This window comes from Pipistrellus kuhlii, unplaced genomic scaffold (assembly GCF_014108245.1).
Source record: "Pipistrellus kuhlii isolate mPipKuh1 unplaced genomic scaffold, mPipKuh1.p scaffold_m20_p_62, whole genome shotgun sequence".
Classification (NCBI taxonomy): Eukaryota; Metazoa; Chordata; class Mammalia; order Chiroptera; family Vespertilionidae; genus Pipistrellus; species Pipistrellus kuhlii.
In genome coordinates, this window is record NW_023425565.1 from 1381783 (window position 1) to 1409755 (window position 27973).

General features: G+C 43.6%; 1 protein-coding gene across 2 annotated transcripts in view; it reads left to right on the forward strand.

Moving 5' to 3' along the window:
- IARS1 (isoleucyl-tRNA synthetase 1) overlaps positions 1 to 27973 on the forward strand; it is a 97728-nt gene that overhangs the window by 63365 nt on the left and 6390 nt on the right. For both annotated transcript variants that reach the window (XM_045575047.1, XM_036420099.2), the window contains exons 23-31: positions 5809 to 5930; positions 6601 to 6703; positions 6957 to 7040; positions 14678 to 14852; positions 16918 to 17030; positions 18520 to 18615; positions 19324 to 19500; positions 20189 to 20294; positions 26258 to 26383. In XM_045575047.1, coding sequence (XP_045431003.1) covers positions 5809 to 5930; positions 6601 to 6703; positions 6957 to 7040; positions 14678 to 14852; positions 16918 to 17030; positions 18520 to 18615; positions 19324 to 19500; positions 20189 to 20294; positions 26258 to 26383 — 1102 coding nt within the window. The remainder of the gene's footprint in view (positions 1 to 5808; positions 5931 to 6600; positions 6704 to 6956; positions 7041 to 14677; positions 14853 to 16917; positions 17031 to 18519; positions 18616 to 19323; positions 19501 to 20188; positions 20295 to 26257; positions 26384 to 27973) is intronic.

A 27973-nucleotide genomic window follows, 5' to 3' on the forward strand; every position in this document is an offset into this window, starting at 1 on the left:
GACTAATTAAACAAGTTTATTCTATATATTATATATAAAAGACTAAGTTGATTTAGCCTTTTTGTATTGGGCTACTATTTGTATTGGGCTTGGAGGTGCCCAGACAAGGCCCAGCTGTAAAGCAAGGCAGGCTGCTGCTAGTGCTGCGTCTTGGGCTTCTTATTAAGGTATGGAGCATGCTGATGCCAGCTTCTGCTTGTTTTAGCTATTTTAGGAAAGACTGAAGCCTGAGCAAGGACAGGCCATTCATATGGGAAAGTCACTACAAACAACCTGGGTGGGGTGGGGTTTTAAAATCGCCAGGTGGAGCAGTATAAGCAAGGTTGATGGAGACTCAAATATGACACTAGTCAGTCAGCTCTGAGACGGGAAGGGTTAAGGGGACGGGCTCAGAGCTGATTGACTGGTGTCAAAGGTTAGGGGAACCATGAACCCTATGAGCACCCCTTTCTGGGAGAAAGCCACATTCTAGTTCTTGCTCTGCTGCCAGACAATCCAGTTCCTTCCCCTATGTCCCTGGATCCCCCCAGGCCTCTGCCCCAGCGCTGGAGCTAGGAGGGAGTGAGTCTGAGTATGTCTGTGTATCGTCCCTTTAAGAGGAACTGCTGGAATTCTATGCCATTTAACCTCAATCTCTGCTGGTTTTTATAGCCTGAAATTGTGGGGACTTCTCTTCCCAGTACTGGAAACCTGGACTGAGTGATCTGGTGTGTGGCATGTGCTTTTATTTATTTATTTATTTACTTCTGTAGTTGTGGGACTTCCATTCAGCCAGATCTCGACTGGGTCTAAATGATGTTGTTCTGTATTTTATATTATGTATTTAAATCATGTTTATTATTCCTTATTTATTTTTTTAAAAAATTTTTGTTTCATAGAAGGGAGAGGGAGAGAGAGATAGAAATATCAATGATGAGAGAGAATCATTGATCAGCCACCTCCTGCACATCCCCTACTGGGGACTGAGCCCACAACTCAGGCATGATCCCTTGATGGGAATCAAACCGTGACCCTTCAGTTCTTAGCCAACACTCTAACCAATGAGCAAAACCGTCTAGGGCTTTAGTTATAATTTTGATGTAGTTGTGGGAGGCAACAAGTACTGGCATTTACCTCTGTCACCATCTTGGTTCACTCTTCGAATTTTCTGTTTTTTATTGATTTTTAGATAGATAGAAACATTGCTGAGAGAGAAGCATTGATCGGTTGCCTTCTACACACGCCCTCCTGGGGTTAGAGCGCACGCAACCCAGGCATGTCTCCTGATGAGGAGTCAAACTTGGCACCTCTTGGTTCATGAGTTAGCGCAGAACCACTGACCCACAACTGCCTGACACTAGGAGATTTTTCCCCCCTTTTATTTTTATTTATTTATTTATTTATTAAAATATATTTTATTGATTTTACACAGAGAGGAATTGAGAGGGACAGAGAGTTAGAAACATCGATGAGAGAGAAACACCGACCAGCTGCCTCTTGAACACAACCAAGGTACATGCCCTTAACCGGAATCGAACCCGGGACCTTTCAGTCCGCAGGCCGACGCTCTATCCACTGAACCAAAACGGTCCTGGCTATTTATTTTTTAATTTAATAAATATTATTGTTCAGATTATTACAATTGTTTCTCCTCCCCCCCCCCCCCCCATAGCTCCCCTCACCCGGTTCCCACCCCACCCTCTGCCCTTACCTCCCCTCTTCTTACCCCCCCCCTTCCCATCCTCATCCATGGGTATGTGATTTTTGTCCAGTCTGTTCATGTACTCCCCACTCAGACACCACTTTCCACCTGAGAATTATCAATCCCTCCCATTTTATGCCCCTGTTTCTATTATATTCACCACTTTATTCTGTTACTCAGATTTTTAATTCACTCGACTTTTAGATTGACTTGTTGATAGATATATATTTGTTCATAATTTTTATCTTTTTTTCTTCTTTTTCCTCTTTTTAAAGAACACCTTTTAGCATTTCATATAATACTGGTTTGGTGGTGATGAACACCTTTAGCTTTTTCTTATCTGTGAAGCTCTTTATCTGGCCTTCAATTCTGAATGATAACTTTGCTGGGTACAGTAATCTTGGTTATTGGTTCTTGCTATTTATCACTTTGAGAATTTCTTGCCTGCATAGTTCCTGTTGAGAAATCAGCTGATAATCGTTATGGTGTTCCCTTGTAGGTAACTAACTGTTTTTCTCTTGCTGCTTGTAGCATTCTCTGTCTTTTGCTCTTGCATTTTAATTACGATTTGCCTTGGCGTGGTCCTCTTTGGATTCCTTTTGTTTGGGGTTCTCTGCACTTCTTGGACTTGTAAGTCTTTTTCTTTCACCAGGTGGGGGAAGATTTCAGTCATTATTTCTTCAAATAGGTTTTCAGTGTCTTGCTCTCTCTTCTTCGGGCACCCCCCATAATTCTGATGTTGGTTTGCTTGAAGTTGTCCCAGAGCTTCTTACACTATCTTCACCTTTCTGGATCCTCTTCTCTTTCTGCTTCTCTGGAGGAGTGTCCTTTGCCTCTTTGTATTCCAAATCTTTCACTTGATTGTGTTCCTCCAGTCTGCTGTTGGGTCTCTGTATAATATTTTTTATTTCATTCAGTGTATGTTTAATTTCTAGTTGGTCCTTTTTCATATCTTTGAGGTCTTGTTAAATTTATCAGCCTTATCTAGGAAATTCTTGAAAAAGCTTATAACCGTGGTTTTAAACTCTATGTCCAGTCGTTTGTGATCCTTTTCCCTGTCTCCTCATTTTCACTGCTTCCTTGAGTTGGTAGGATAGCTTTGTGTGCTGTGTGTCCTAATGGAGCCAGTGGCTCGGTGCATCCCTTTGTGGACTTTGTGGACAGCCTTGTTATAGTTAAGTCCTGATTGTTGTTGGTATCACTGGGAGGAATTGACCTCCAGGCCAATTGGCTGGGAGGACCCACCATATCTATAATGGAAGAATTGCTGTGCTGTCGACATGTTTATGGGGCAGGACTTGTTCCAGTAGGGCTTTGGTGCTCACTGAATCTGCCTCTTGAGTGTGTCCCTTTTAAGAGTAGTTGAAATCTGGTGTTGTTCCACACCAACTACTAGATACACTAGTTTCTCTGGATCTTCAATAGAGTGCAGTTCAGCTACTGTCAGGCCACCCAGCAGGAGCTACAGCAAGAACTACAGTTTTTTCCTCTTTGCTTGGGATTAGGCAGTTTTGGAGCATTCTGATTGGAGCTGCAGTTTATTTCCAAGTCCCCACGCTCCAGCGCAGTAAACAATGATTTGCACCTCTGCAAAAAAATCACCCTCACTTTCGGACCCAATGGCCAACAGACCAGCTTCTCCCCTTAGGCATCTAGGTCCCCTGCCTGGCACCAGAAACTGGATTTCAAAGTGATTGGGAGCTTGTTTCCCTTTGGGTTGAACAAAAGCCATGCGCCCTGTCGCCTGCCACCAGCCCGATTCACATGCCTCCGTACTTCAGCTTTTCAGCGCTTATGCTCCGTTCATCTAGCTTTCCTGTGGTCTGGGTGATAGACATTTTGTCTTTTAGTTGTAGTTTTGAAATTGTTGTTGGAGGTGGCAGATTAGTTGTTTACCTTTGCCGCCATCTTGGTTTCTCCACTAGATTTTTTATGGTTCTTTCCATTTCCTCACTGTTAGTCTATTTAGATTTTCCATTTCTTTGAGATTCAGTCTAAGAGGGTTTTATAGGTCTAGTAATAATTAATGTCGTTCTCTAATACCTTTTTTAAATCAAATTTATTTAAACAATACAACAAAATTTAATCAACAATATAGTTGCCGTTGTTTTCTACTACTTGTGCCCAATGCTCAGGAAGCATTTTAATCCCTCTGTTGTAAAATTCTTGTGATTTTGATGCAAAAAATTCGGTCAATGCATTTTTGAGGCATTCTTCATTATTAAATTTTTTTCCAAGAAGAAAGTTTTGCAAAGAACGAAACAAATGGTAATCGGAAGGGGCAATATCAGGAGAATATGCAGGTTGAGGGAGAACTTCCCATTCCAACTGGCCCAGTTTTTCAGCAGTGATTCTTGCAGTATGCGGTCGTGCGTTATCGTGGTGAAGAATTACGCCCTTCCGATTAATCAGCGCGGGTTCTTTTTCTCTTAAAGCTTGGCCTAACCTTTCCAATTGGGCACTATACACTGCACTTGTAATGGTTTGGTTAGATGTAAAAGTTCATAATGAAGAATTCCTTTAAAATTCCACCAAACACACAACATCACTTTTTTTGCATGCAAGTCAGGTTTTGGTGTGGGCTGCGGAGCCTCATTTTTGTCCAACCATTGAGGCTGCCTTTTCAAATTAACATACAGCACCCATTGTTCATCTCCGGTAACAATTTGCTCTAAAAACGGCAAACGGTTTTGACGAGAGAGGAGCGAACTGCAAATTGTGACTCTTTGATTACGGTTGTTGTCGGTCAACTCATGAAGAACCCATTTTCCAAACTTTTGGACTTTGCCAAGTGCACGCAATTGATTGGAAATTGTTTTTTGTGAACAATTTAAAGTTGTCGCAAGCTCTTGTTGGGTAATTTGAGGATTTTGCACCAAAAGAGCTTGAAGAGCTTCTTGATCAAAATTGGACACACGGCCTCGACCACTCTTGTCATCTAACAAAAAATTTCCCTCGCGAAATTTCTCAAACCAACGCTGGCATTTTCTGGTGCTAACTGCATCTTGACCAAGAGCACTACAGATGTTTTTTGCAGCCTCACTTGCTTTTCTTCCTAATTGGAACTCGTAAAGCATGCAGTGCCGAATATGCTCTTCATCCGCCATCTTCTTAGCCCTAGTTTTGCAACAAAAACCAAACCAAACACAAACTTTTTCAAGCAAAACTTGTTAATTGCACTTCACACGTTCTGTAGATACCACGTGTTTGAATGTTATGTCAATACAAGTCAACGCCAAGCAAGATTTTAAACGAATGTTTAAAAATGACATTAATTATTACTAGACCCAATATAGCTCTAGGAACTTGTTCATTTCTTTCAAGTTATTGAATTTGGTGATTTATTTTAGTTTGATCCTCTGTGGTGTTTGTGGTAACTTCTCTTTCATTTCTTATCTTGCTTATTTCTATCTATTTTAGTAATGAGTGTAGCCAGAATTTGTCAATTTTGTTAATCTTTTTATATAAAGGCAGCACTTTATTGCATTAACTTTTTTAAATACATATTTCATTAATTTTTTTTTACAGAGAGGAAGGGAGAAGGATAGAAAGCTAGAAACATTGATGAGAGAGAAACATCAATCAGCTGCCTCCTGCAACTAAGGTACACGCCCTTGCCCAGAATCGAACCTGGAACCTTTCAGTCCGCAGGCTGACACTCTATCCACTGAGCCAAACTGGTTAGGGCTGTTGCATTAATTTTTTGTGTAGTGTTTTAGTTCTCTACTTCATTTTATTCTGCTCTAATTTTTATTTTCTTCTGGAACTTGGGCTACTTTTGTTCTTTTTTTTTTTTTTTTTTTTCCTAGATCTTTAAGACTAATGTTGTTTATTTGGAATTCTTTTTTCCTGTCTAGACATAGGACAGTCACTCTTTTTTTTATTGCAGAAATCCTCCAGGATGCTTTGGGTCCTGGCTGTACTCCACTGTGCTTCACAGGAAGTTCCTTTCTCCAAAGTCAAAATGAGGTCCTTTGTGTTGCATAGTATTGTACATGTTTATTTACCTCATATCCACTTCTGTGCAAATATCTGTTTTTCTTGGAAATGTTTCGTTCCCATTTTCCACTAAAGTCAGCTAATTATGGTTGCATATGAATGACATGATGTTTTCTGTCCTTACATAGGCCCCGTATACACCTTTTCTCACTGAATTGATGTACCAGAATCTTAAGATGGTGATTGACCCTGTTTCTGTCCAGGACAAGGACACACTCAGCATCCACTACCTCATGCTGCCCCGTGTTCGGTAAGAATCTAATATAGCCCTGGTTAGAGCATATGTCGACGCACCCATAACCCTCGGTTCCAGGTTTGATCCCCGGCCCCAGTTGGGGTACGTGCAGAAAGCAACATCTCTCATATCGATGTTTCTCTCTGTATCTGTCTCTCTCTCCCTCTCTCTTTCTCTCTCCACTGCCTCTCCCTTCCTTACTTACACTCTCTAAAAAGCAAAGGGAAAAATATCCTCAGTTGAAGATTAATAAGAAAAAACAAAACAGAAGAATCAAATCTCTGTAAGCCTCACCAGGACCATGGAAGGGATGTTGCCAAATATGCACTGGCGTGGGCCCCTTGGTTCCTTGCCTCTCCCCTGAGCTGCTCCTGAGGGTACAGAATAAGGAGAAGTGGGGATGCATAGCGGGTAACCACTTCTAAGCTGCAGCATTTGTGCTATGAGAGGTGGTTGGAGTCACCATGGGAAGCAGCTGGGTACTGACCAGGAGACTAGCTTGCCGCCTACTTCTTGTCACGTACCCCCAGGACCCATGCACACTGTCCTTCCCCAAGGGCCCAGTAGGCCTAGCCACCCCGTCCTATCTTTAACGTGTCCTCCTTTCTTTTGTAGGCATGCCTCTTGTTTGGGATTTTTTCCCTTTAAACTTAATACCTTTTATCTCCCTGCTTCTTCTAATCAGAGAGGAATTGATTGACAAGAAAACCGAGAGTGCAGTATCTAGAATGCAGTCTGTGATTGAACTTGGGCGAGTGATTCGTGACCGCAAAACTATTCCCATAAAGGTTTGAAATTTTATTTATTTTACATTGCACAGACTTAAATAATATGTCTTTGAGTATTTTCTTTGTATTTAGAGCTACCAGCAATGGCGTTAAGTGTTTATTCATTTCTACAGTACTGGTATGGATGACTTAATACAAGTTGAGCCTAGTTATTCTTGGAACCTGACATTAGGTTAAAACATTTAACATTCCATTTTTCTCTGGTTGTGAGGATTGTCTTCTTAGTGAACTCGTTTTTATTTTTTCTTCCTAGTATCCTTTGAAAGAAATTGTCGTTATCCATCAAGATCCGGAAGCTCTTGATAGTATCAGATCTTTGGAGAAGTATATTATTGAGGTAAGGCATGTGATTTGTCTCTGGGTCTAAACAGACTTCTTTCATTGAGAAGATTATTATTATTATTTTTTTAAATCAATCTTTATTGTTCATATTGTTACAAAGGTTCCTCATTTCTTCCCCCTTCCACCAGGTTCCCACCCCACCCTCTGCCCCCTCCCCACCCCCCATTGTCCTCATCCATAGGTGCACAGTTTATGTTCAGTCTGAGATTATTTTGATTAGGAGTCTCCAATAAACTACACTTTGAGTGTATAATTTATCCTTTTTTATTTTTTATATACACAATTTAACTCTAAAATTTTCCTTGCTGCTAAGAATCATCATCAATTTTCACACTGTTATTTTAATTCTCTATACATTATTTCAGTGTTGTTCTGGCAGCTCAGTGATTAGAGCATCATCCCTTGCACTGAATGGTTGTGGGTTCAAATCCTCATTCCAGGTCAAGGGCACATACTTGGGTTGTGGGTTCCTGACCCACCCCTGGTCAGGTTTTGTGTGGGCGGAAACCAGTTGATGTGTCTCTTGCATCAATGTTTCTCTCATCCCCTCTCTTCTTCTTTCTCACTCTCTGAAAAGCAATGGGAAAAACTTTTCTAGGTAAGGATTCACAAAAAGATTTCAAGGTCAATTAATTTCCTTGCCTTAAATTGATCATTTATACACTCCGGAACTTACTCTCTGATGATTAACAAAATAACTTTGTTCCTTTAGATTATATCAGATTATATATGTACAAGTGAACATGTTAGTTGTAAACAGTTCAAGCTCTAGCATAGTCCTTCCTATCCCATTTGCTCCCTGGAATCTCACCCCCTCTAAGCATGTTCACTAGGCTGTCTTCTGGCTGGGTTGTCCCTAGCATTTTATATACCTATTCACACATTAAAGTGCACCTCAGATTAAAATATACAGATGTACTTTATTCTTTTTACAGCTGCATCATATTTACTTTCTGGTTGTATCATAATTACTTTCTCTCCTATTGTTGGAAATTTAGGTTTCTTATTACAAACAAAAGGTTTGTATGTGTTATGCCCAGACTTCGTGATCCCCAAGGACCACCAGGGAGCCGAGTCCGATGCAATAAACAAAAGAGCCTGTACCATGCTAGCAATGGGCTCCTCCCACTCATGCCCGCAGCATGGCGGAAGAGAGCGAATTTCTCCCCGTCCAGGAGTTTTGAGGGCTAGGGATAACTCCGCCCTACGGGGCGGAGTTGGGAGCTCATCCTCGCCCCGCCCTGCCCTTTCATTCCCCCCTCGTCTAATGTGCCTAGTCAAATCATTGACTCAGCAGCCTACTTCCTTTCAGCATAAACAACAAATACAGTTATCAAGACCCTTAGTACCACAGTTCCCATCAGTATTGTCCTCACTGAAGTCCAGTTCCCCTCCTGCAGGCACCAGTTCTCCTCCTGGCCACGCAGGAGCTGGGAGTCATGTAGTCAGGTCTGGGTGCCATCTACTTCAACAGCAGTGGGCGTGCTCAGGATAAAGTGCAGCATCCCTTTGAGTCCTTGGGCAGCAAATTTCTTTACCCACATTGAGTTCCAGGGCTACAGGGTCTGCGGTGGGCACTGGCAGTGCATCTGGAACAAGCAAACTGCAGAGCCTGTAAGGACTTGAGCAAGGAAATGGTTACCATACATGATCCCCTCCCAAAAAGGGGAAACTTGTCCCAGTAAGGGGTACACCTGGCCCTCAAGAGGGCAAAGGACAGGGGGTTGGTCCAATTTTCACCGATTCTAAGACACATTTAGTTAAACCCCCTTCCTCCCGAGTCACACCTACCTGTCCTAAGGCTAGAGCTATACTCTGAGATACCTTAGCTACCAAGGTGGGGCTGTTATCTGATAGTGGGGTATACCTCAACCTAATCTGAAGTGTCTATAAAAACTAGACCTTAATGCTGGTGGTTTAATCTCTGAAATCCACCTACCAATGCTCTCCTGGGGAGGTTCCCTGGGACCTGAATTCCCAGGGGGGATCCCCTTACCTTGTTTAGCATTTACCTGTGCACAGACAGTACTTCTAGCAACTCTGCCTCACAGAAGTTCAGAAGTCTTGGTGACACTTAACCTGGTGTCACCGGGCAACTCTGACCTAGAGCCTCTGGGACCAACAGTCTTGTCATCTGGAGGGTCCATCAACCATCTGGTCCTTCAGTGGCTTGCTTCTGGTCAGCCAATTCCTTCTGGCTGCAGTTGGTAACCCTCTTTTCTTTGTGGATGGCACAGTGTCTCTATCAAAGGGCCTGGATTAAGGCCAAAAGTTCTGGAACTGTGCCCAAATGGTGTGGTCCAAGGTGACTACCACTGCCCCTGCATATCAGGTCCCATCCTGAACATAACTGCTCCCATCCGTGAACAGTACCTTGTCGTCTGTTACCTCTGTGCAGTCATGAATGGGTTCCATCATCATCATCTGGAAGCAGGCTGGCAGGGTTGATGGCCAGAGTTTTCTGAATCTGGACACAGGGCTGGTCCAGGAGAAAAGCCTGGCCCATCCAGGTTAGCTCCTGGTCCAGAGTCCACTTATCTGCCTCCTTCACCAACAATGCTGTGGCTGCCACAGGGTCCAGTCTCTTAGACAGGTGGCCAACAGGTCTCTTCCAGGGACCTAGAGTCTGAGTGAGAACCCCTTTGGCAATGTCTCTTACCTCACTCACATAGAGGTGGAAGGGCTCCGCGTCGTCCGGCAAGGCTAGAGCAGCTGCTGAGATGAGAGCCTTCTTTAGCTCCTCAAAGATCCGTTGTTCCACTTTGGACCAGTTCAACAGCTGCATTCCCCCAGTACGTGTTCCTTCCGAGGACCACAGTCCTTCTTGATGTCCAAGGAAAACAGGCAGTTTGTCCGGTGGCTTCCTGGGCTGATGTACGGGTCCTATTGGCTCTCTCAAGACTAAATAGGGTGCCCCCATGCCCATCAGGAAACTAAAAGGGTTGCCTCTCCTAGCTAACCTGTCAGGACATACTCTTTATAATTTCTATAAAAATCTTATCTTCCAAAAATACATAACCATGCCTCAAATTTTAAAAGGCAAGGGAGGAGGAAGCAGGTCCAGTACCTGTTCCCAGGCCTCTAACAGCCACCTGAAATGTAAAATGCCACATTTTCCCTACAGATACAGATCTATTTGCATTTCTAAGCCCCTTTATTCCCCCCTGCAGAACATCGGTGAAAATTGTCCAAGCAGTCTCAGGGGGTTAAATTATATAAATAATTGTTTTCATATTGTTTTAATACAATTCTAAATAAATTATAAACCTTTGTGATGAAGTCTACTTAAACCTATAAAGTAGATACACATGACTGAAACCAAAAATTATTCCCAAAGTTTAAACAAAATATAAGATGCAGGTACAAGCCTAAATTCAACAACAATGGCATATGAGAAAAGCAAAACAAAACAAATCAAATATAAAAGTTTCATATGTTACATTAAACATTACTTTAGAAAAACTGACTTAAAAAAATACTGCATCACTGACTTAAAATAATTTTTTTAAGTGTAAGCATTACATACTTTTTCATCTGACAAATGAGAATAAATCAATCCTTGAGATCTTTGATCATTACTGCTTATTCTTAACATATATAATACAGTTTAGCCTGCCATATTCTAGGCATCTAGTTACTGCAATTAACTTTTCCTAATTCAACTTATACTTTGAACTTTTAAAGCTGGCAAGTCAAATAAATTTGGCAGTTCTTAGATTAATAACATTACATTTCTAATACATCCTGCTTATTTAGGGTAAAGTTTCAGCAATAGATCTAATCATACAGTTTTTTTCAGATCTCAAAATTTTTTTCTGAAGTTCAAACAAAGCACTGAATAATCTCTTTGTAGGAGAGCTAATAGTCTTGCGCTCTCCAGCCTCCCCTAGACCTCTCCACACCAGAGGCAGTTTACTAGGATTTAAGACAATGTCAGAAAATCATAGGTCAATCACAATTCATACTTAAGTAGCTATATGACTCTGCTTAGCTGATACCAATGACAAGGAAGACTAACCATTGTGGGCTGCTTCACCACCAATTACCTGCCACTCCCTGAAGCTGGAGCAGCATACAAATGCAAATGAACACATTCTTTACCTGAAGACTCTCAGCCATTACCATCTAGTTTCCGCCTCATGGCGGGGAATTTCAAAAGCTGCTTACAATGACTTGGGAAACTAGTTTTAATTTATCTCCCAGTTATCTCCTCCACTTTTAAAACTTATTCTGTACCCAGAAAAGTGTTTTTAAGAACAGCCCAAAACTATGCGCACTCGTTTTGAACTGGCCTTTTCTCTTTACTGAGCACAGAGATTTGCCCTTGAGCTCTTCTCCATTACCAGATGTCCCCACGCCAGATGAGTGAGGCTGCTTCGGCCACACTACTCAGGCGGCCTGAGGAGAAAGCGCAGGTCGCCCCAGCGGCTTCCCGGCTCCGCCTCCCCTTCTCCAGGCAGCCAGCAAATTAGCCCAGGTGCCTGCTCCCTGAGCGAGGCCACCACTGCCCAGCCGCGCTCCGACGCACAGACTGAGCCCCGCGGGAGCCCCCCCTCCGACCCAACACCGCCAGGGGGCCCCGCACCGCCACGCCGGCCACACTTCGCCGGCTCCATCCTGGGGCGCCATGCCGCCCGCAGATACCAAACTCAGACCTGGGAAAGGCTCACTTTCCGCAGGTGAGGCAACGGCTCACGCCATTCCTCTCCCCATATGAGGGTTCCTCTCGGGCCCTCCCGGGAGGTCAGAACGTCTTCTGATCCTCCTGCCCGTAGCCTTCATGGTGCGTCCACCAGGCGTTTTCGGGCACCAATTCCACAAGGGGTTTTACTTCCCTCCAGAGCGCGCACACAAAAACACAGACACACACACACCTACTGCAGCCAGTCAGACTCTCCGGACCGGGTTTTCCCTAATGGTCCGGGGGATCCCGGACGAGCCCCCATCTGTTATGCCCAGACTTCGTGATCCCCAAGGACCACCAGGGAGCCGAGTCCGATGCAATAAACAAAAGAGCCTGTACCATGCTAGCAATGGGCTCCTCCCACTCATGCCCGCAGCATGGCGGAAGAGAGCGAATTTCTCCCCGTCCAGGAGTTTTGAGGGCTAGGGATAACTCCGCCCTACGGGGCGGAGTTGGGAGCTCATCCTCGCCCCGCCCTGCCCTCTCAGTATGTATCTTTATGCCTGTATCAGAGTATGGACCTTGGATAGATTCCTAGAAGGAGAGATTTTTAGATCAAATAGTTTAAAGTAGTGTCAGTTACCCTACAAAAAAGTTTTATTCTATGATGATTTACAAAAATATATATTGTATTGTAGAAAATATAATATTTACTAGATGCCCGTTGCACAAAATTCATGCACTGGGAGTGGGGGGGTTAGAGTGTCCCTCAGCCCAGTTGGCACTCTCTAAAATATGGAACCCCTTGGGGGATGTCTGACTGCCCTCTCACAATCCAGGACTGCTGGCTTCCAGCTGCTCACCTGTCTGCCTTCCTGATTGCCCCTAACTGCTTCTGCCTGCCAGCCTGATCACCCCCTAATCACTGCCAGCCTGATCGACATCTAACTGCTCCCCTTCCAGTCCCCAACAGCCCTCCCCTAACAACCTGGTCACCCCCAAATACCCTCCCCTGCATATTCCCTCTTTATTAGATAGGGTTTTTCTTTAACATATTGGACAGCCCTAACAGGTTTGGCTAGGTGGATGGAGCATCAGCCTGCAGACTCAAGGGTCCCAGGTTTGATTCTGGTCAAGGGCATGTACTTTGAGGGCACAAACCCAGTGGAGGTGTGCTGGAGGCAGCTGATTGATGTTTCTCTCTCATAGGTGTTTCTAGCTCTCTATCCCTTTCCCTTCCTCTTTGTAAAAAATCAATTTTATATATATATATATATATTTTTTTTTTTAGAAAAGAAACATTTAAGATTTCTCCATATCTGCCTGGCTGGTGTGACTCAGTGGTTGAGACTCCAGGCTGCTGCCCCTGGCAGGGAATTGCGCTGTGGGGAGTGAGATTGTTTTGTTTTTCATAAAGGATCAGGAGGGCCTCTTCACAGCATTCCTCCAGACCACTTTGTAAGCTTTTACGGCAGCCCTACCTGAGACTGGGGGACTTCAGTGGGGCTGAGAGGACTGGGTGCCACCATTTTGTTGTGGAGTGATGGTTAATTTGCATATTACTCTTTTATTAGATAGACTATTGCTAGAGAATTACAGAAAATATTAGAAAGTAAAGAGTTATAAATTTTGTAAGTAATTCTTGCAGATGTGGATAAAAATAGAATATATTTATTTTTTTATTTTTATTTATTTATTTTTTAATATATTTTCTTGATTTTGTACAGAGAGGAAGGGAGAGAGATAGAGAGCTAGAAACATCAATGAGAGAGAGTCATCGATCAGCTGCCTCTTGCACACCCCCTACTGGGGATATGCCCGCAACCAAGGTACATGCATCTAACCAGAATCGAACCCGGGACTCTTCAGTCCCCAAGCCGACGCTCTATCCATTGAGCCAAACTGGTTTCAGCAAAATAGAATATATTTAAGTAGAACATCTTAATCACTATAATATGGTTTGTAACACAATTATGTATAATAGGAAAACTAGAACACTTTCTTACAATTTGCTTCGGTCACATTTCCTGTGCTGTCATCAGCTCCTGTTTCATTAGTGATAATAGCATGATGGAGGCATGAAATGTTTTGGTTAACTGATTCTTCTTGTTGCTTAACCTGTGGTGCTCTGAAATGGCTTGAGCAAAGACTACCTACCCTTGAGAGATAGAACCTTTTTCTAGAGTTGTTTTTAGTTGATTTTATGCTAAACTATTTTGACTGAGCAGGACAGGAAACGTTTTTTCATATCTTTCATTTCAATGGTTTCTAATATGAATTTATAGAGTTGTGCAACTAATCATCACAATTTTATAACATTTTCATCTCCACATAAAGAAGTCCTGTATCCTTGAAATTAATGCACCGTTTCTCCTCAACATCCCACCATCCCTGTCAACCACACACCTGCTTTCTGTCCCTGGACATTTCCTGCAAATAGAATCATATGATACATGGTCTTTTGATTCTGACATTTTCCACTTTATTTATGTTTAGCATGAGTTAGTGCTTCATTTCTTTATATTATTTAATAAGAATCCATTGTATGGATATACCACATTAAATATATGTATGTCTTTATTGATTTCAGAAAGGGAAGGAGATGGAGAGAGAGATAGAAGCATCAGTGATGAAAGAGAATCATTGATAGGCTGCTTCTTGCATGTCCCCTATTGGGGATTGAGTGCATAACTGAGCATGTGCCCTTGACCAGAATTGAACCCGGGACCCTTTAGTCTGCAGGTCAACAGTCTTATCCACAGAGCCACACCAGCTCAGGCTGGATAGATGACATTTTTTATCTGTGTTCATAGTTGATGGACATTTGAGGTTGTCCACTTTTTTTTCTTTTAGACAGCATTTTCTAAACTGTGTTCATAGCTGATGGACATTTGAGGTTGTCTACTTTTTGTTTATTGTGAATAATGTTACTATCAAAATTTATGAGCACTTTTTTGTCGACATTTATGTCATTTCACTTGTTTTTTCATCTTGTCTACCAATCATAGGAGTTGAATGTTCGAAAGGTTACCCTGTCTACAGATAAAAACAAGTATGGTATTCGCCTAAGGGCAGAGCCAGATCACATGATCCTGGGGAAGCGGCTGAAGGGAGCCTTCAAATCAGTGATGACATCCATCAAGCAGCTGAGCAGTGAGGAGCTGGAGCAGTTCCAGAAGCGTGGTAAGTGTCACTGATGGTGCCTCGGCTCAGGGAGGCTTCTGCTTGGCATTCACTGTCATAAAATGCTATTTCAGTACCTATCTAATTTGCCTTTATAAGGATACCTGATAATGGTTTTACTCAGTCTTTTATTATTGGTGCCTTATGTTTTTTTCATTCTTTTTAATACTATGTTATATTTCAATGAATGTTTTCATGTGAATATGTTATGAAATTGTTTTCCTTGGACTAAATTTCTAGGTATAAATTACAGGATCAGATGGTTACCATTGAATTTTACAGATGTTAATGTGGGCCCAGATAATCTGCCCTCGTTGAAAAGAAAGCAGAACCCTTGAGGGTGCGATTGGGAGGAGGGGGGTAAGATGATGACTTAAGTCAGAACCTGTCACGGTTTCTTTAAAATTTCTATAATCCACATACTGGTCTCTTAACTGGCCAAGGCTGGCTCTATTCACTCAGTAAATATTTTTAAAGGCCTTCTATTTGGGTAGCACTGGCAGCATAGAGTTTAATAGTAATAAGACAGACGTTGTCCTTGCTCTCATTGTGCTTGCTGGTGGACGTGGAAGACATATGGAGGCAATTGTTGTTCTGGTAAGTGCTGGAATAGAAACCTGTGGGACATTGAGAGGAGGTTAGGAAAGGAGTCGGCTGTCTTCTCTCCCATCCATGGATTCAGAAGTTGCCGAAACCGGTTTGGCTCAGTGGATAGAGCGTCCGTCTACGGACTGAAAGGTCCCAGGTTCGATTCCAGTCAAGGGCATGTACATTGGTTGCAGGCACATCCCCAGTAGGGGGTGTGCAAGAGGCAGCTAGTCAATGTTTCTCTCTCATTGACATTTCTAGCTCTCTATCTCTCTCTCTTCCTGTCTGTAAAAAAATCAATAAAATATATTAATAAAAAAAAAAAAGGTTATCGGCTCTGGCGTGATTACAATCATGATTGGCCTTCTGACAGCTGCTTAGCATCAGCAGCTGTCCTGGGACGCAAGCTCTTAAGGGCTCCCTTGAAAGTAGAAAATCATAAGCACAGAAGTGACATGAAAAGATGTTTAAACTCAGCTCAAATGAGTGATTATGGAAATTGATGGAAATGTCCTTAAGAATTTTCAAATTGATAAAATTTATCTGGAGATCTTATATGAGAAGCGAGCAACTAAAAGTTGAGTCATAACTAATTTAACTTGCTATATTAAGTGAAAATCTTCGATCAACTTTCCAGTTAAGGATGTAAGTTGTAGGTAGCCAAAATGTCAAAAATTTCTGAAATACATATTTGAAACCAAAAGGCAGCCATTTTTATACTGTAGATTCTGAATAGACTGATCTGCACTGATGGAAAACAAAATAGTTTTGAGATCCCAATGACAGGAAGTGAGAATGGCAGCCCAGTGCTCAGAGACCAAGAGCATGATGGTAACCACACGGCTTTCTGAAGATGGGCATTGCCAGCTTCCTCCGCTTGGGCTGGCAGGGATGGCACTGAGAATATCACACTGTTCACCTCATCTAACGTTCCTGATGGCACGCTGCTCGGCACGCAATGGGACCGAGGCCCTCCCGTCATCGAGGGCTGGGCCTAAGTTTGATCTGACTCTAAAGACTGTACCCTTCATTACACTCTGAAGTCTGTATTTATGGTGGGGATTCACGGCCTCCTGGCATGTCTCTGGACCTGGGCGTTTCTATACAGCTGGAGACTTTGGGTTAGGAGGACTTGATATTATGAAGCCTCTGTAGATTAGTGCTACGAATATTTTTTTGATTTTTTACAGGGAGGAAGGGAGAGGGCTAGAGAGTTAGAAACATCGATGAGAGAGAAACATCGATCAGCTGCCTCCTGCACACCTTCTACTGGGGATATGCCTGTAACCAAGGTTCATGCTCTTGACTGGAATTAAACCTGGGTCCTTTCAGTCTGTAGGCCAAAGCTCTATCCACTGAGCCAAACCGGTTAGGGCTGCTACAAATATTTTATCAAAAAGTGGCACAATGTACTTGTAGCAGGGTGTTTTGTGGAGGAAGAGGGACTGATTAACCGTGGCAATTGCATCTGCACTAGGGACCATCGTTGTGGAAGGCCATGAATTGCATGAAGATGACATTCGCCTCTTGTACACTTTTGATCAAGCAACAGTTGAGACAACGCAGTTTGAAGCACACTCGGATGCTCAGGTATTGTCTATTCCCTAGACTCTAGGGCCTAGAGCATTTCTCAATCAAAGGATAAGACCACAGCGGAGAAATTATACTGTACCTGTGCCTTTCCTGAAAGTGTTTGCAGCTGTCTTGGTGTTAAATAAACCAGTTATTCATTTTACATTGGCTTATTAAACTCTTCTTTGATATGCTCTGTACATACGCCTTTTAACCAGTGAGTAAATAGATATTTTGTGACTTCTACATGGGAGTACTTGTCCTAAGTGTGAGGTCATAATAAAATGAGTCAGATGTTATCCCACTCTTTAAGGAATAAGCCAGTCATGAGACAAGACAGTGAGCCATATTTTATTCTGTCTGATACATGATCTGGTAGAAATAAGTACAGGGAAGAGCTTCCATCCAGTGTGGCCAGATGGCTAGGGATTGCGGGCAGTTTTGGATTCTGGGGTTGACGTTTTTGTTGTGATGGAGTACAGCATCTCCTTTCACTCCTGATCAGACTTCTCGAGATCAATAGGTTGTTGGGGCTCCACTGTGGGACTGGGGGCTTGATGGAGGCCTTCTGTGACTAACATGCCAGATGAGGGGAGGAGCATTTGGGCTGAAGAGGTCAGCCTCCTCAAGCCTTTGAACGGGCCTTAGGCTAGATGTAGACAACATATAGGCAGACTGGTTCAGAGCCAAAAGTGAGGGACCAGAAGGGCAGGGAGGAGTGTGAAAGCAGTGGGCGCAGTCCTGGGCTCCAGCCAGTTGGAGGGAGGGCCTGAAGTCATCGGTGTGGGCCTGGGGCCCCGACTCCTCATCCATTTCCAGTACTGGTTTCTCACCTTTGCAAAGTTTAACTTCTCTGATTGAGTTTACTTTATGATAAATGGTGATCTTACCTCCTTTGCAAGTATATTCCCCTCTAATCGAAGTTATACTTACATTAGTACATCATCACTGACAACCTTCAGAATAGGTGAGAGAGAAAAGTTGGCAAGAAGGTGGCAATTTAAACTCATATAAAAACAACTGTGTCCATTGTAGAACTTGCTTCTTGACTCCCACTAATCAACCAAAGAATAAAAAGGGGTCATGGCTTAAGAAAATAGCAGGTAGGGCCTTTAATTCATTTGTTTGTGGTAGATCCATTTGAAAAGCTGTTCTACAGGCTTTATGCTACTGATGTTTTTATTAGAAGAGTTGACACTATTCATTAAACAGGCCAGAAGAGCAGAGCTGAGAGACTGATAGACGGGCTCACGGTCTCCTGTGAGCACATCCTGCAGAAGAAAAGGGAAAGCTGCCCTCTCCAGATCTGCAGGATCGCTGGTTACAAGCAGGAATCAAACTATTGTAGAAAGAAACTAGGTTAATTGTGTCCTTTGCTTAGTTTTGTGAATAAAGAGTGCTGCATATCAGACTTCCCAGAATTTAGTTTTAAATCGCATTTTGCTGAGTTTGAAAAAACTGTTTTTCTCTATTCGATTGTCATGGTACGCTCTGTTAATCCCTGCAGGCTCTGGTTCTCTTAGATGTCACCCCTGACCAGGCGATGGTGGATGAAGGGGTGGCTCGTGAGGTCATCAATCGCATCCAGAAACTTCGCAAAAAGGTTTGTCACATGGAGAGCAAGCTGCCGATTTGAAGTTTGGTTTATTTTGTCTTATGTGTTGGGGAGGATGGGAGAGGTAGGTAGTATAGACCAAGGTAATTGATGAAAATTAGTTTATTCATCCAGGAAAAGCCGAGTGCGGGTGTTTGGTTTCTCTGACTGGAGCTTTCAGCCAGCCTGTGCCCCTTTTCCTCCTGTTTCCACTTCCCTGGGCTTCTCCAAAACCATCTTCTGGATTCATTGCCCTCCCAAGGGGTGCAGAAGGCCGTCAGAGGACCGTTAGGGTCTGAGAAGGGGAGAGGTGCAGTCAGGTCAGCATCAAATGGCTTCTCATTCAGGGGAGATAGTGCTGTATCTGGACAGAAGGATTGATTCTTCCTTGTTCAGGAGCTGGGAGCCAGGACGGGGACTTAGCCCATTGCCTGCCCTCACCAGGTGAGAGAGCCAGGGAGCTGCTATCCTGAGGTGGGCACCCACTGGCCCTCCTCAGGAGGCCAGGTTTGAAACCTGTAGTTCAGGGTCTGAGGGGTCCGCTTCCAACTCCGGGCTAGCACAGAGCTCAGAGTGGCTCTCACGGCGCCACGCCTTCGCCTTAGTTTCCGAGGTGGGCAGGACAGAGGCTGGGAATTGTCAGCCCTTGTTCCACAGCACCGTACCTGCTGACTAATCAAGTGCTTCCCGTTTTACTTTTACCCTATGTGCTTTCAGTGCAATTTGGTTCCCACTGATGAAATAACAGTTTATTACACAGCAAAATCGGAAGGAAATTATCTAAACACCATTATTGAAAGCCACATGGAGTTCATATTTGCCACTATAAAGGCTCCCTTGAAACCATATCCAGTCCCTACATCAGATAAAATCCTTATTCAAGAAAAAATGCAGGTGAGTTCTGTGAAACTACTAAGAGATTCAGTTTTAAATTTTATGTTAAGTTTATGTGCTCACATCTTGATAATTCAGTCTCCCCAGTAGCAATGGCTCTGGCCGGCAGTCAGGAGGGTCAGAGAGATGATGTCCAGAACAGGAGAGGGGAAGGAAGGCAGGCAGGATTTACAGTTGTGTCTAAATTACACAAGTCAGTGCTGTGTGTTTTGAGAATAGTTATTAAACTGCAGTTAACTTTTAAGGTAGTAGGTTATACATAGAACTAAACTTTCATTTTCTATTGGTACATTTTAGAGGTGACTATGGAAATCTGATAACAAGGCACAGCCGGAAGTTGGTAGTTTATAATAGGGGAAGAAAATCTGTCAGTAATTTATTTAATCGTTTGCTTCTTATCTCGTTCCTACGTGGTATAGGACAACTAAGATAGACAGGTATGGGCTGAAAATGACTATCTTTTCAGTGGGGCAGTTTACAAGATGGTTTCATTGTCTGTTTTGTATATTTTGAACAAACAAGGTAAAAAGAAGATGGGGGGAATGTAGCCCTTGACTGTTTTAATGATGGCATTGAATATGCTCTCAGAATTGTAGAAAGTTCTTGCTCTTAAAGAAATGGTTGCTGCATTATTAGTGCCCTGTGGTCAGCTGCTGCAGTTTTGCAATCACCTCTTTCTGTTGTTCAGTTAAAGGGGTCTGACCTGGAAATTACACTCACCAGGGGATCCTCCGTACTTGGCCCTGCTTGTGCATATGTCAATCTTCACATTTGTGCAAATGGCAGTGAGCAAGGTAAGAGTAAGTAATTCCATGGTCTGTATTTTATTTTTTACTTAAACCTATGAATATCTTTGAAGCTATTTTAATAGAACTAGAGGTCTGGTACACGAAATTTGTACACAGGGGTAGGGGAGTCCCTCAGCCTGGTCACCCTCTCCAGTCCAGGACCCCTGGGGGATGTCCGACTGCCTTTCACAATCCAGGACTGCTGGCTCCTAACCGCTCACTGCCTGGCTGATCACCCCTAATTGTCTCTGCCTTGCCCTGCACCTGGGACCCAGGATTCCTTCCAGCCAGCTGGCGCTCAGGACCTGGGCTGGCTGCAGCCGCAGGGGACCATAGGTGGGAGGCTGATGGAACAGACAGCTTGTCCCTCTCCTGGAGCCAGCCTGACTGGTCCCCATTCCTCTCTCGTAAAGCATTGGCAAAGAAAACAGTAGTTCAAATGTCAGTTACTGAAATCAACCACAGTCCCTAAAGCAAGGGAGCCGAAGTGCAGGAGCTCAGTCTGGCTTTGTCCAGTCAAGTGGCTGGCGACGTGAGTGTTGGGCGCAGCTGTCTTTGAAATGGACTCCTAGGCAAACAAAGCTTAAGTCGGGAACTTGCCTTACAAACAAGAAAAGTGCAGCTTACATTTCCAAGACCCTTCCAAGTGCAGGGAAGAAGGCACACCAGCCAAGGACTGAGGGACCAAGCCACCAAACAGCGCTGGGTTTTCTTTTTGCCTCCAGACTTGGAGTGGAAGAAGCCGGCAGTCTGAAAATGCCAGTGAGCGTGAACAGAAAGACTCAGGCAAAATCTTGCAGCCCAGCGAGTCAGAAAACTTTAGACAATTGTCTTCCCGCGAACATAGCGGAACATTTTGTAACCTCACTGCTCATACTAACCAAGGCCAAGTGGGGAGCCTAAACTCCTTCCTCTGCCGAGCTGCAGAGCTCCCAGCCACCGCCGTGGTGGTGGCAGAGATCAGGCGGGCAGCTCGGACTTCCATCCCATCTGGTTGCCAGCCAGCCCTCTGCCAGGCGTGTGCACTAGGGCATCTCTTCCCCAGGGCTATGAGGCCACATTCGTCCCGACAAGCTAGCATTGAAGGCCATTCGGAGAGCAGTGAGGAGGCCATTCAGTTCTTCGCAGCCAGGAAGGCTTGTCACTGAAAGCCCGGAGAAAAGAGAACTCTCTTGTCACATCACTGTCCCCATGCCCAGCAGTGACGGGGAGTGTCAGTGATCGGAAACTGGACTTAGCTGCCACTAAGCAGCAATGAAGCAGTACCGCCTTTCCCCTGGCATTGCGATGTCAGACAAGGTCAGCTAAAATGGATTTAATTAAGAGCCGGGCTCATAAAACCTACCATGTCCAGGTTTTAACTGAAATTTAGGCATCCAACCAAGAACTGAGAAGATTCTTTTTTGTTGTGGAACAAATACCTTGATTACCTGAGCTAAGGTGGGCGGGAAGTGGTTTTCCTGGTAGTGCTGCAGCTCTCTGCCCTCAGCTCACAGGCCTTTGCGCGTGTGGCCTGGTCTGGAGCGATGCAGGCTACAAGCTCGCCTGCGGGCACTGCTCCTCGAGAAGACTGCTGCTTGTGGATTCTTTTTCCTTCATCACATTTCTTCTGAATTTTCTGTGATCATTTTTTGTTTTAAAACTTCCTCTTCAGGAGTCAGCTTGGCCCCCTTGCGGCCCAGGGCAGTGCCCAGTGGGACTCTCACCACTGTTGGAACGGTGTGCTGTCAGCAAGCATGGCGCAGCTCTTTACCGGGGTTTGGCGCGGAGGCTGGTGGTTGGGAGGCCGTGGGCGCCTTGTGGACAACATCAGCAATCCTTGCTCTGCGAGCCCCAGGAGAAGTTGCCCACACCCAGCCTCCCAGCACTCGGACTGTGTATGCAGCGGGGTCCAATCTCAGTGTTGGCAGCGGGGCATCCCAGCTCACATTTTCGCCTCTTGTCAGACAAGGCTTTCTCTTGCTCCCGGTCTTGCGGCACTTGCGCCAGTTGTCCCGAGAGATAACCCATGGCTCGGTGCTAAATTTAAAAATTTTAAAAAGCATTATATGTGAATGAACATTAAGATAACAGAAATGTTAAAATTATTCGACAATATAAAGCAGCCATGATAAAAATGCTTCCCAAAATAGTTATAAACACAATAGGAAAAAATGAAAAGTAGAGTCTCGGCAAATAAACGAAAAATCAAACAAAAATTTTAAAACTGAAAAATATTACTAAAGTACAAAAACTCAATGGATGAGGTAAACATTTTCAAGGAGATGGGAAAGAATCTGTGGACTGGAGATAGAATAATAGAAATTACCCATTCTGATACACAGACAGTAAAACTTGGTTTATTTTTGTTTTTGTTTTTTTAAATGGTTCCCTAACCAGTTTGGCTCAGTGGATACATCATCAGCCTCAAGGGTCCCAGGTTCGATTTGTCAAGGGCATGTACCTTGGATGTAGGCATATCCCCAGTTGGGAGTGTACAGGAGACAGCTGGTTGATGTTTCTCTCTCATCAATGGTTCTAACTCTCTATCCTTTCTCCTTGTAAAAAATCAATAAAATACTTTTTTTTTTTTTTTTAAATGCCTGTAGCCAGTTTGACTCAGTGGATAGAGCGTCAGCCTGCAGACTAAAGGGTCCTTTCGATTCTGGACAAGGGCACATGCAAGAGGAGCCGATCCATGATCCCCTCTCATTGATGTTTCTGTCTCTGAAATCAATGGAAATGTTTAAAATAAATAAAATGCAGCCCTGCCCAAGTGGCTCAGTTGGTTAGGGTTATCCTGTGCACCAAAGGGTTCCGGGTTCAATTCCCACTCAGGGCACATAACCCAATTTATGGGTTTAGTCTAAGGTGACCAGATCGTCCCGCTTTTCAACAATTTTTCCACGTCCCGTGGCGTTTTTAAAAAAGTCTCGATTTTCGGAAAGAATCTTTCCAATCTTTCCAAAAATCTGGACTTTTTTTAAAAACGCTGCGGGACAAATTGTTAAAAATCGAGACTGTCCCGCCAAAAGCGGGAAGATGTGGTCACCTTAGTTTAGTCCCCATTTTGGGTACCTACCGGAGGCAACAGATCAATATTTTTTTCTCTTCCTTTTCTTTTTCTAAATAAAAATTGTCCTCAGGTGAGGATTAAAAATGATACTATAATAAATTTAAAAGGCTTTTTAAAAAGACATTGGAAGAAAGAGATCCTGTCTCCAGCTGTGTGACACTGTTCTTTCGTAACCCCTCAGGACATGTGAGGATGCATCCTGCTTCTGTTATATACCTCACCCCATGGGCTCCGGGCGGGAGTGGTTATAAACCCAGAATGAGAGTTTGCTTGTGTAATCCTCACCAGAGAACGGATCCATTTGTCAGAAAGAGTAAGGGGGGGAGAATATGACACTGACTGGGTGGAGCCCACCACCTAGGTGTGTGCCGTGGCCGGGAATTGAACCTGCAGCCTTTTGGGGTGTGGGACAGTGCTCCACAAACACCTGTAGGGCAGTAAAAGTTCAATCTTGTCCATGAATTCTGGGAGGAAGTAAAGAAGAGACAAAACTAACAAAATACAGACATGGCTAAAAACTTCCTACATTTGATAAAACTCATAAGCTACAAATTCAAGAAGCTGGGGAAACTGCATATACGAAAAACCCATCATCAGGAGAGCGTAGTCAAATTTCAGAGAATTTATGGTTAAGAAAACATCTTAAAAGCAGAGGGATGTGTGTCGTAACCGGTTTGGATCAGTGAATAGAGCATTGGCCTGCGGACTGAAAGGTCCCGGGTTCGATTCTGGTCCAGGGCACGTACCTTGGTTGCAGACACAGCCCCAGTTGGGGTGTGTGCAAGAGGCAGCTGGTCGATGACTCTTTCTCATCGACATTTCTAACTATCTCTCTTAATTCCTCTCTGTGTAAAATCAATAAAATATATTTTTAAAATAGAAAAATAAAAAAAGCAGAGGGATGTGCAACACCTAACTTAGAGGGAGAGGTTTGAGCCGAAACTGGTTTGTCTCAGCGGTAGAGCGTCGGCCTGCGGACTGAAAGGTCCCGGGTTCGATTCCGGTCAAGAGCATGTATCTTGGTTGTGGGCACATCCCCAATGGGGGGTGTGCAGGGTGCAGCTAATCAGTGATTCTCTCTCATCGATGTTTCTCTCTATCCCTCTCTCTTCCTCTCTGTAAAATATCAATAAAATAAAAATCTTTAAAAAAAAAAAAGAGGGGGAGGTTTGAATAATACTGAAGTTTTTATCAGAACCCATGAAGGCATGAAGGTTTAAGGACATTTCTCAAATGTTAAAAGTTGTATACTTTCTACCCATGATTATATCAAGCAAAAATATCTTTAACAAAGACGAGTAAATCAACACATTCTCAAACGAAGGGAACTGATTTGTTGCTGTGTATTGTGTACCACCTACTCCATCCACAAAAAGAGCCTATTGCAGGAGGCCCACACAGAAATGCCTGGCTTCCCGGGCACCTGCCCACCCGCCAAAGGGTGGCAGCTTGATTTCCTGGTCAGGACCTGTACACAGGCTGCATTTCTCTGGTGATAGTGGCATGGAGCATTTTTTATGTCAAACAGTCCAATTTAAAATTGGGCAAAGGACTTGAATAAATGAATAAACACTTCTCTAAAGAGATGGCTAAAGGCTTTCTGAGAACGAAGAAAAAGCAATTCAGATGAATCTTTTCGTGCAATGAGATCTTCCTACACAAGAAAATATCTTGATCTTAGTTTTACATCTTATAAAGAAATTAGCTCAAATCGGTCACAGACACACTTAAAATGCAAACTGTTAAACTGTCTTTAGGATTTAGAGATAGGTAAGCCATTGATCAGCACAACAATCTGGGTGAGTCTTCAGAGATCAGTGCCAAGTGTAAAAAGTCCATCACAAAAGAGTATATACTGTGTGATTCTATTTATACCGCATTCCTGAAATGATACTATTACAGAAATAGTAGATTGTTTGCTAGCAGTTATTAGATAGGGAGTTGAGGGATCTAGGGGTAGACTTTTTTAATTGACTTTTGAGAGAGAAATTTCTGTTGGTGCCTCCTACATGGGCTCTGATCAGGGATTAAATTTGCAACTTGGGTGTGTGCCCTGACTGGGAATCGAGCCCTCACATTTTGGTGTAGAGGACAAAGCTCCACCCCACAGAGCCACTTTGGCCAGACAGATGTAGATTTTAAAGGGCAATACAATGAGTTCTCTTGGTGATTGAACTGTTCTGTGTCTTGGGGTGTTGCTTTTTTAAATATAGTTTTATTTAAAACTATATTTAAAACTATTCTTCTTCAGAGAGGAAGGGAGAGGGCAGGAGATAGAAACATCAATGACAAGAGAGAACCATTGATCGGTTGCCTCCTGCACACCCCTACTGGGGATTGAGCCCAAAACCCTGGCATGTGCCCTGACCAGGAATCAAATCGTGACCTCCTGGTTCATAGGTCAATGCTCAACCACTGGGCCACACCAGTTGGGCTGAACTATTGTGTTTTGATTGTGTTAATGTCAGTCCCTGAGTATGATATTATATGATAGTTTTATGTTAATGGTGATAAACTGACTGGTTAAAGGGCCCGGTTTAACGATTCTTTATCTCAAAATACATAAAACAGATCAATAAAGTAAGTATTAATATCTGTAGTTAAATCTCAGGTATAGATTAATCAGTATGAAGGACCATTTGAGGATATTGTGTTTAAAGTAGATGGTATTTTTACCACTCTGAACCCTAGGGATCCATAAATGCTGCAACATCAAATAGGATCATGAAGACAAAAGATTGTATTTAGAAAATGATTTCTTGAAGGAGTTTCCCCCAGAATAGACCCACCAGGACTGCCCACGTGCATCCTGAGAGTGCATGGTAGAAGGTGCTCGAAAAGAAAGAAAGGCCAGCTGAACACTCTGTGCCCTTTGCATTTTTCTTCAGATTTACTTATATTTTTGGCTTTTCAGGTGGAGTGTTGCTTCTGGAAAATCCGAAAGGCGATAACCGGTTAGACCTCCTAAAGCTGAGGAGTGCTGTTACTAGCATCTTTGGCGTGAAGGATTCAGAGCTGACGCTCTTCCTCGGAGAAACAGGTGAGCAGAGGGGGAAAGCTGTCCATGGCCTTTGACCAGGCGGAGCGTGAATCACCTGGCTCTTCGGCAGGGCCTGCCTGTGCCTGTGGCAGCAAGAACACCGTCCTTCTCGGAGATGGAAGCTCCCCTACTCGCACTGTTAGCCAGGTGCAGGACTCTGAGCTTCACAGACTTTGCTGGGGTGTTTGAACTTTCTTAAACATAGTGGCTGTATCTTGCTAAATCCAGATTCTCGGTAAGATAAGTCTAAATAGAATTTTTAAAAGATCTATGTACATTCTCTCCCACTGTCACAGGTTGAAATGTGAGACCAATCCACCAAAAAAGAAAGTAAAAAGATACATTGAAGTCTTTACCCACAGTCCCATGGGCCTTCTTTGCAAATAGGGTCGTTGCAGAGGCAGTTGCATGAGGTGCAGTAGGCCCTGCTCGGTATGACTGGTGTCCTTGTGGGAAGACACGGAGACCTTGTATGATGGCAGGCCTCGACAGGAGCTGTGCAGATGCAAGCCGAGAAACAGCACGGATTGCTAGGGCCTTCCGAAGCTGGAGGAGGGGAGGGTTCCCCTAAGGCCTCCCAGGGACTGACACCTGATCTCAGGCTTCTTGCCTCAAACTGAGACACTACATTTCTGTTGTTTTAAGCCACCTAATTTATGTTTCTCAGATGTAGGAAACTATTCATTTTATGAACCTGAATGCTTATTTTAGGAACTTTTAAATAGCCTAAAAGAGAAAATCCAAATGGTCAGTAACTAAAGGAATACCTGCTGAACCTCAATAGTAAAAACCACAATGTGGTACTATTCTTGATACCAGATTGGCAGACTAGAAAAATTTCACAGCCTTAAATGTCAACAAAGGTGTTGTGTCATAGGAACTCCCCTCCCTTGCTGGGTGTAAATGGAGAGAGAACCACCATGGAAAACCACAGGGAGAAGTCCAGCTCAGCAAGCACAGGCTGGAGCTCCTCGCTGTCGGCACAGCTAACTAGGCCTTGCAGAAGTAGCTTGGCAAGTGAGTTGCTGTGCCCCTGGCCTGCACGTTGGATGAGCACAGAGTGCAGGCCGGTTGCTGTCCCCTCTGACTCTGTGGCAGGAACTGAATGCTGAGTGGTGTCTGGGCCCCACATGGACTTTTGGAAGCAGTGGCTGTAAATAAAATCCTGCGTGCTTTTCTCTGGTCAGCCCTAAACCCAATTCAGGACAGTCAGGAAGTTCTGGGGGACTTAGCTAAGTGAGCAGAGTTAAATCACCATCCACCCCTTGTGACTTAGGCATCTGTACATGGCTCTGTAAACCACATCCGACTTTCAGGTAAAGCAGTATTTCCATCTGAAGTTGAGAATGCGAAAATACTGTTTCTGATTCCTTAGGTGCAAAACCTGTGTATAGAAAGGGCCTACTGTGTTTATTGAAAAATTCTGCATTCTTCCCCATTTTCAAAAGTCAACTATACAGGGCAAAAACTAAAGGGAAACAAAATAGTTTGCATTTTAGGTTGTGAATATTATGCCATCTATTTTGCACCAATAACATTTCCTACTAATTGCATGTGATTTTATAGAAAAGGCAGTGTCCTTTCATAAAC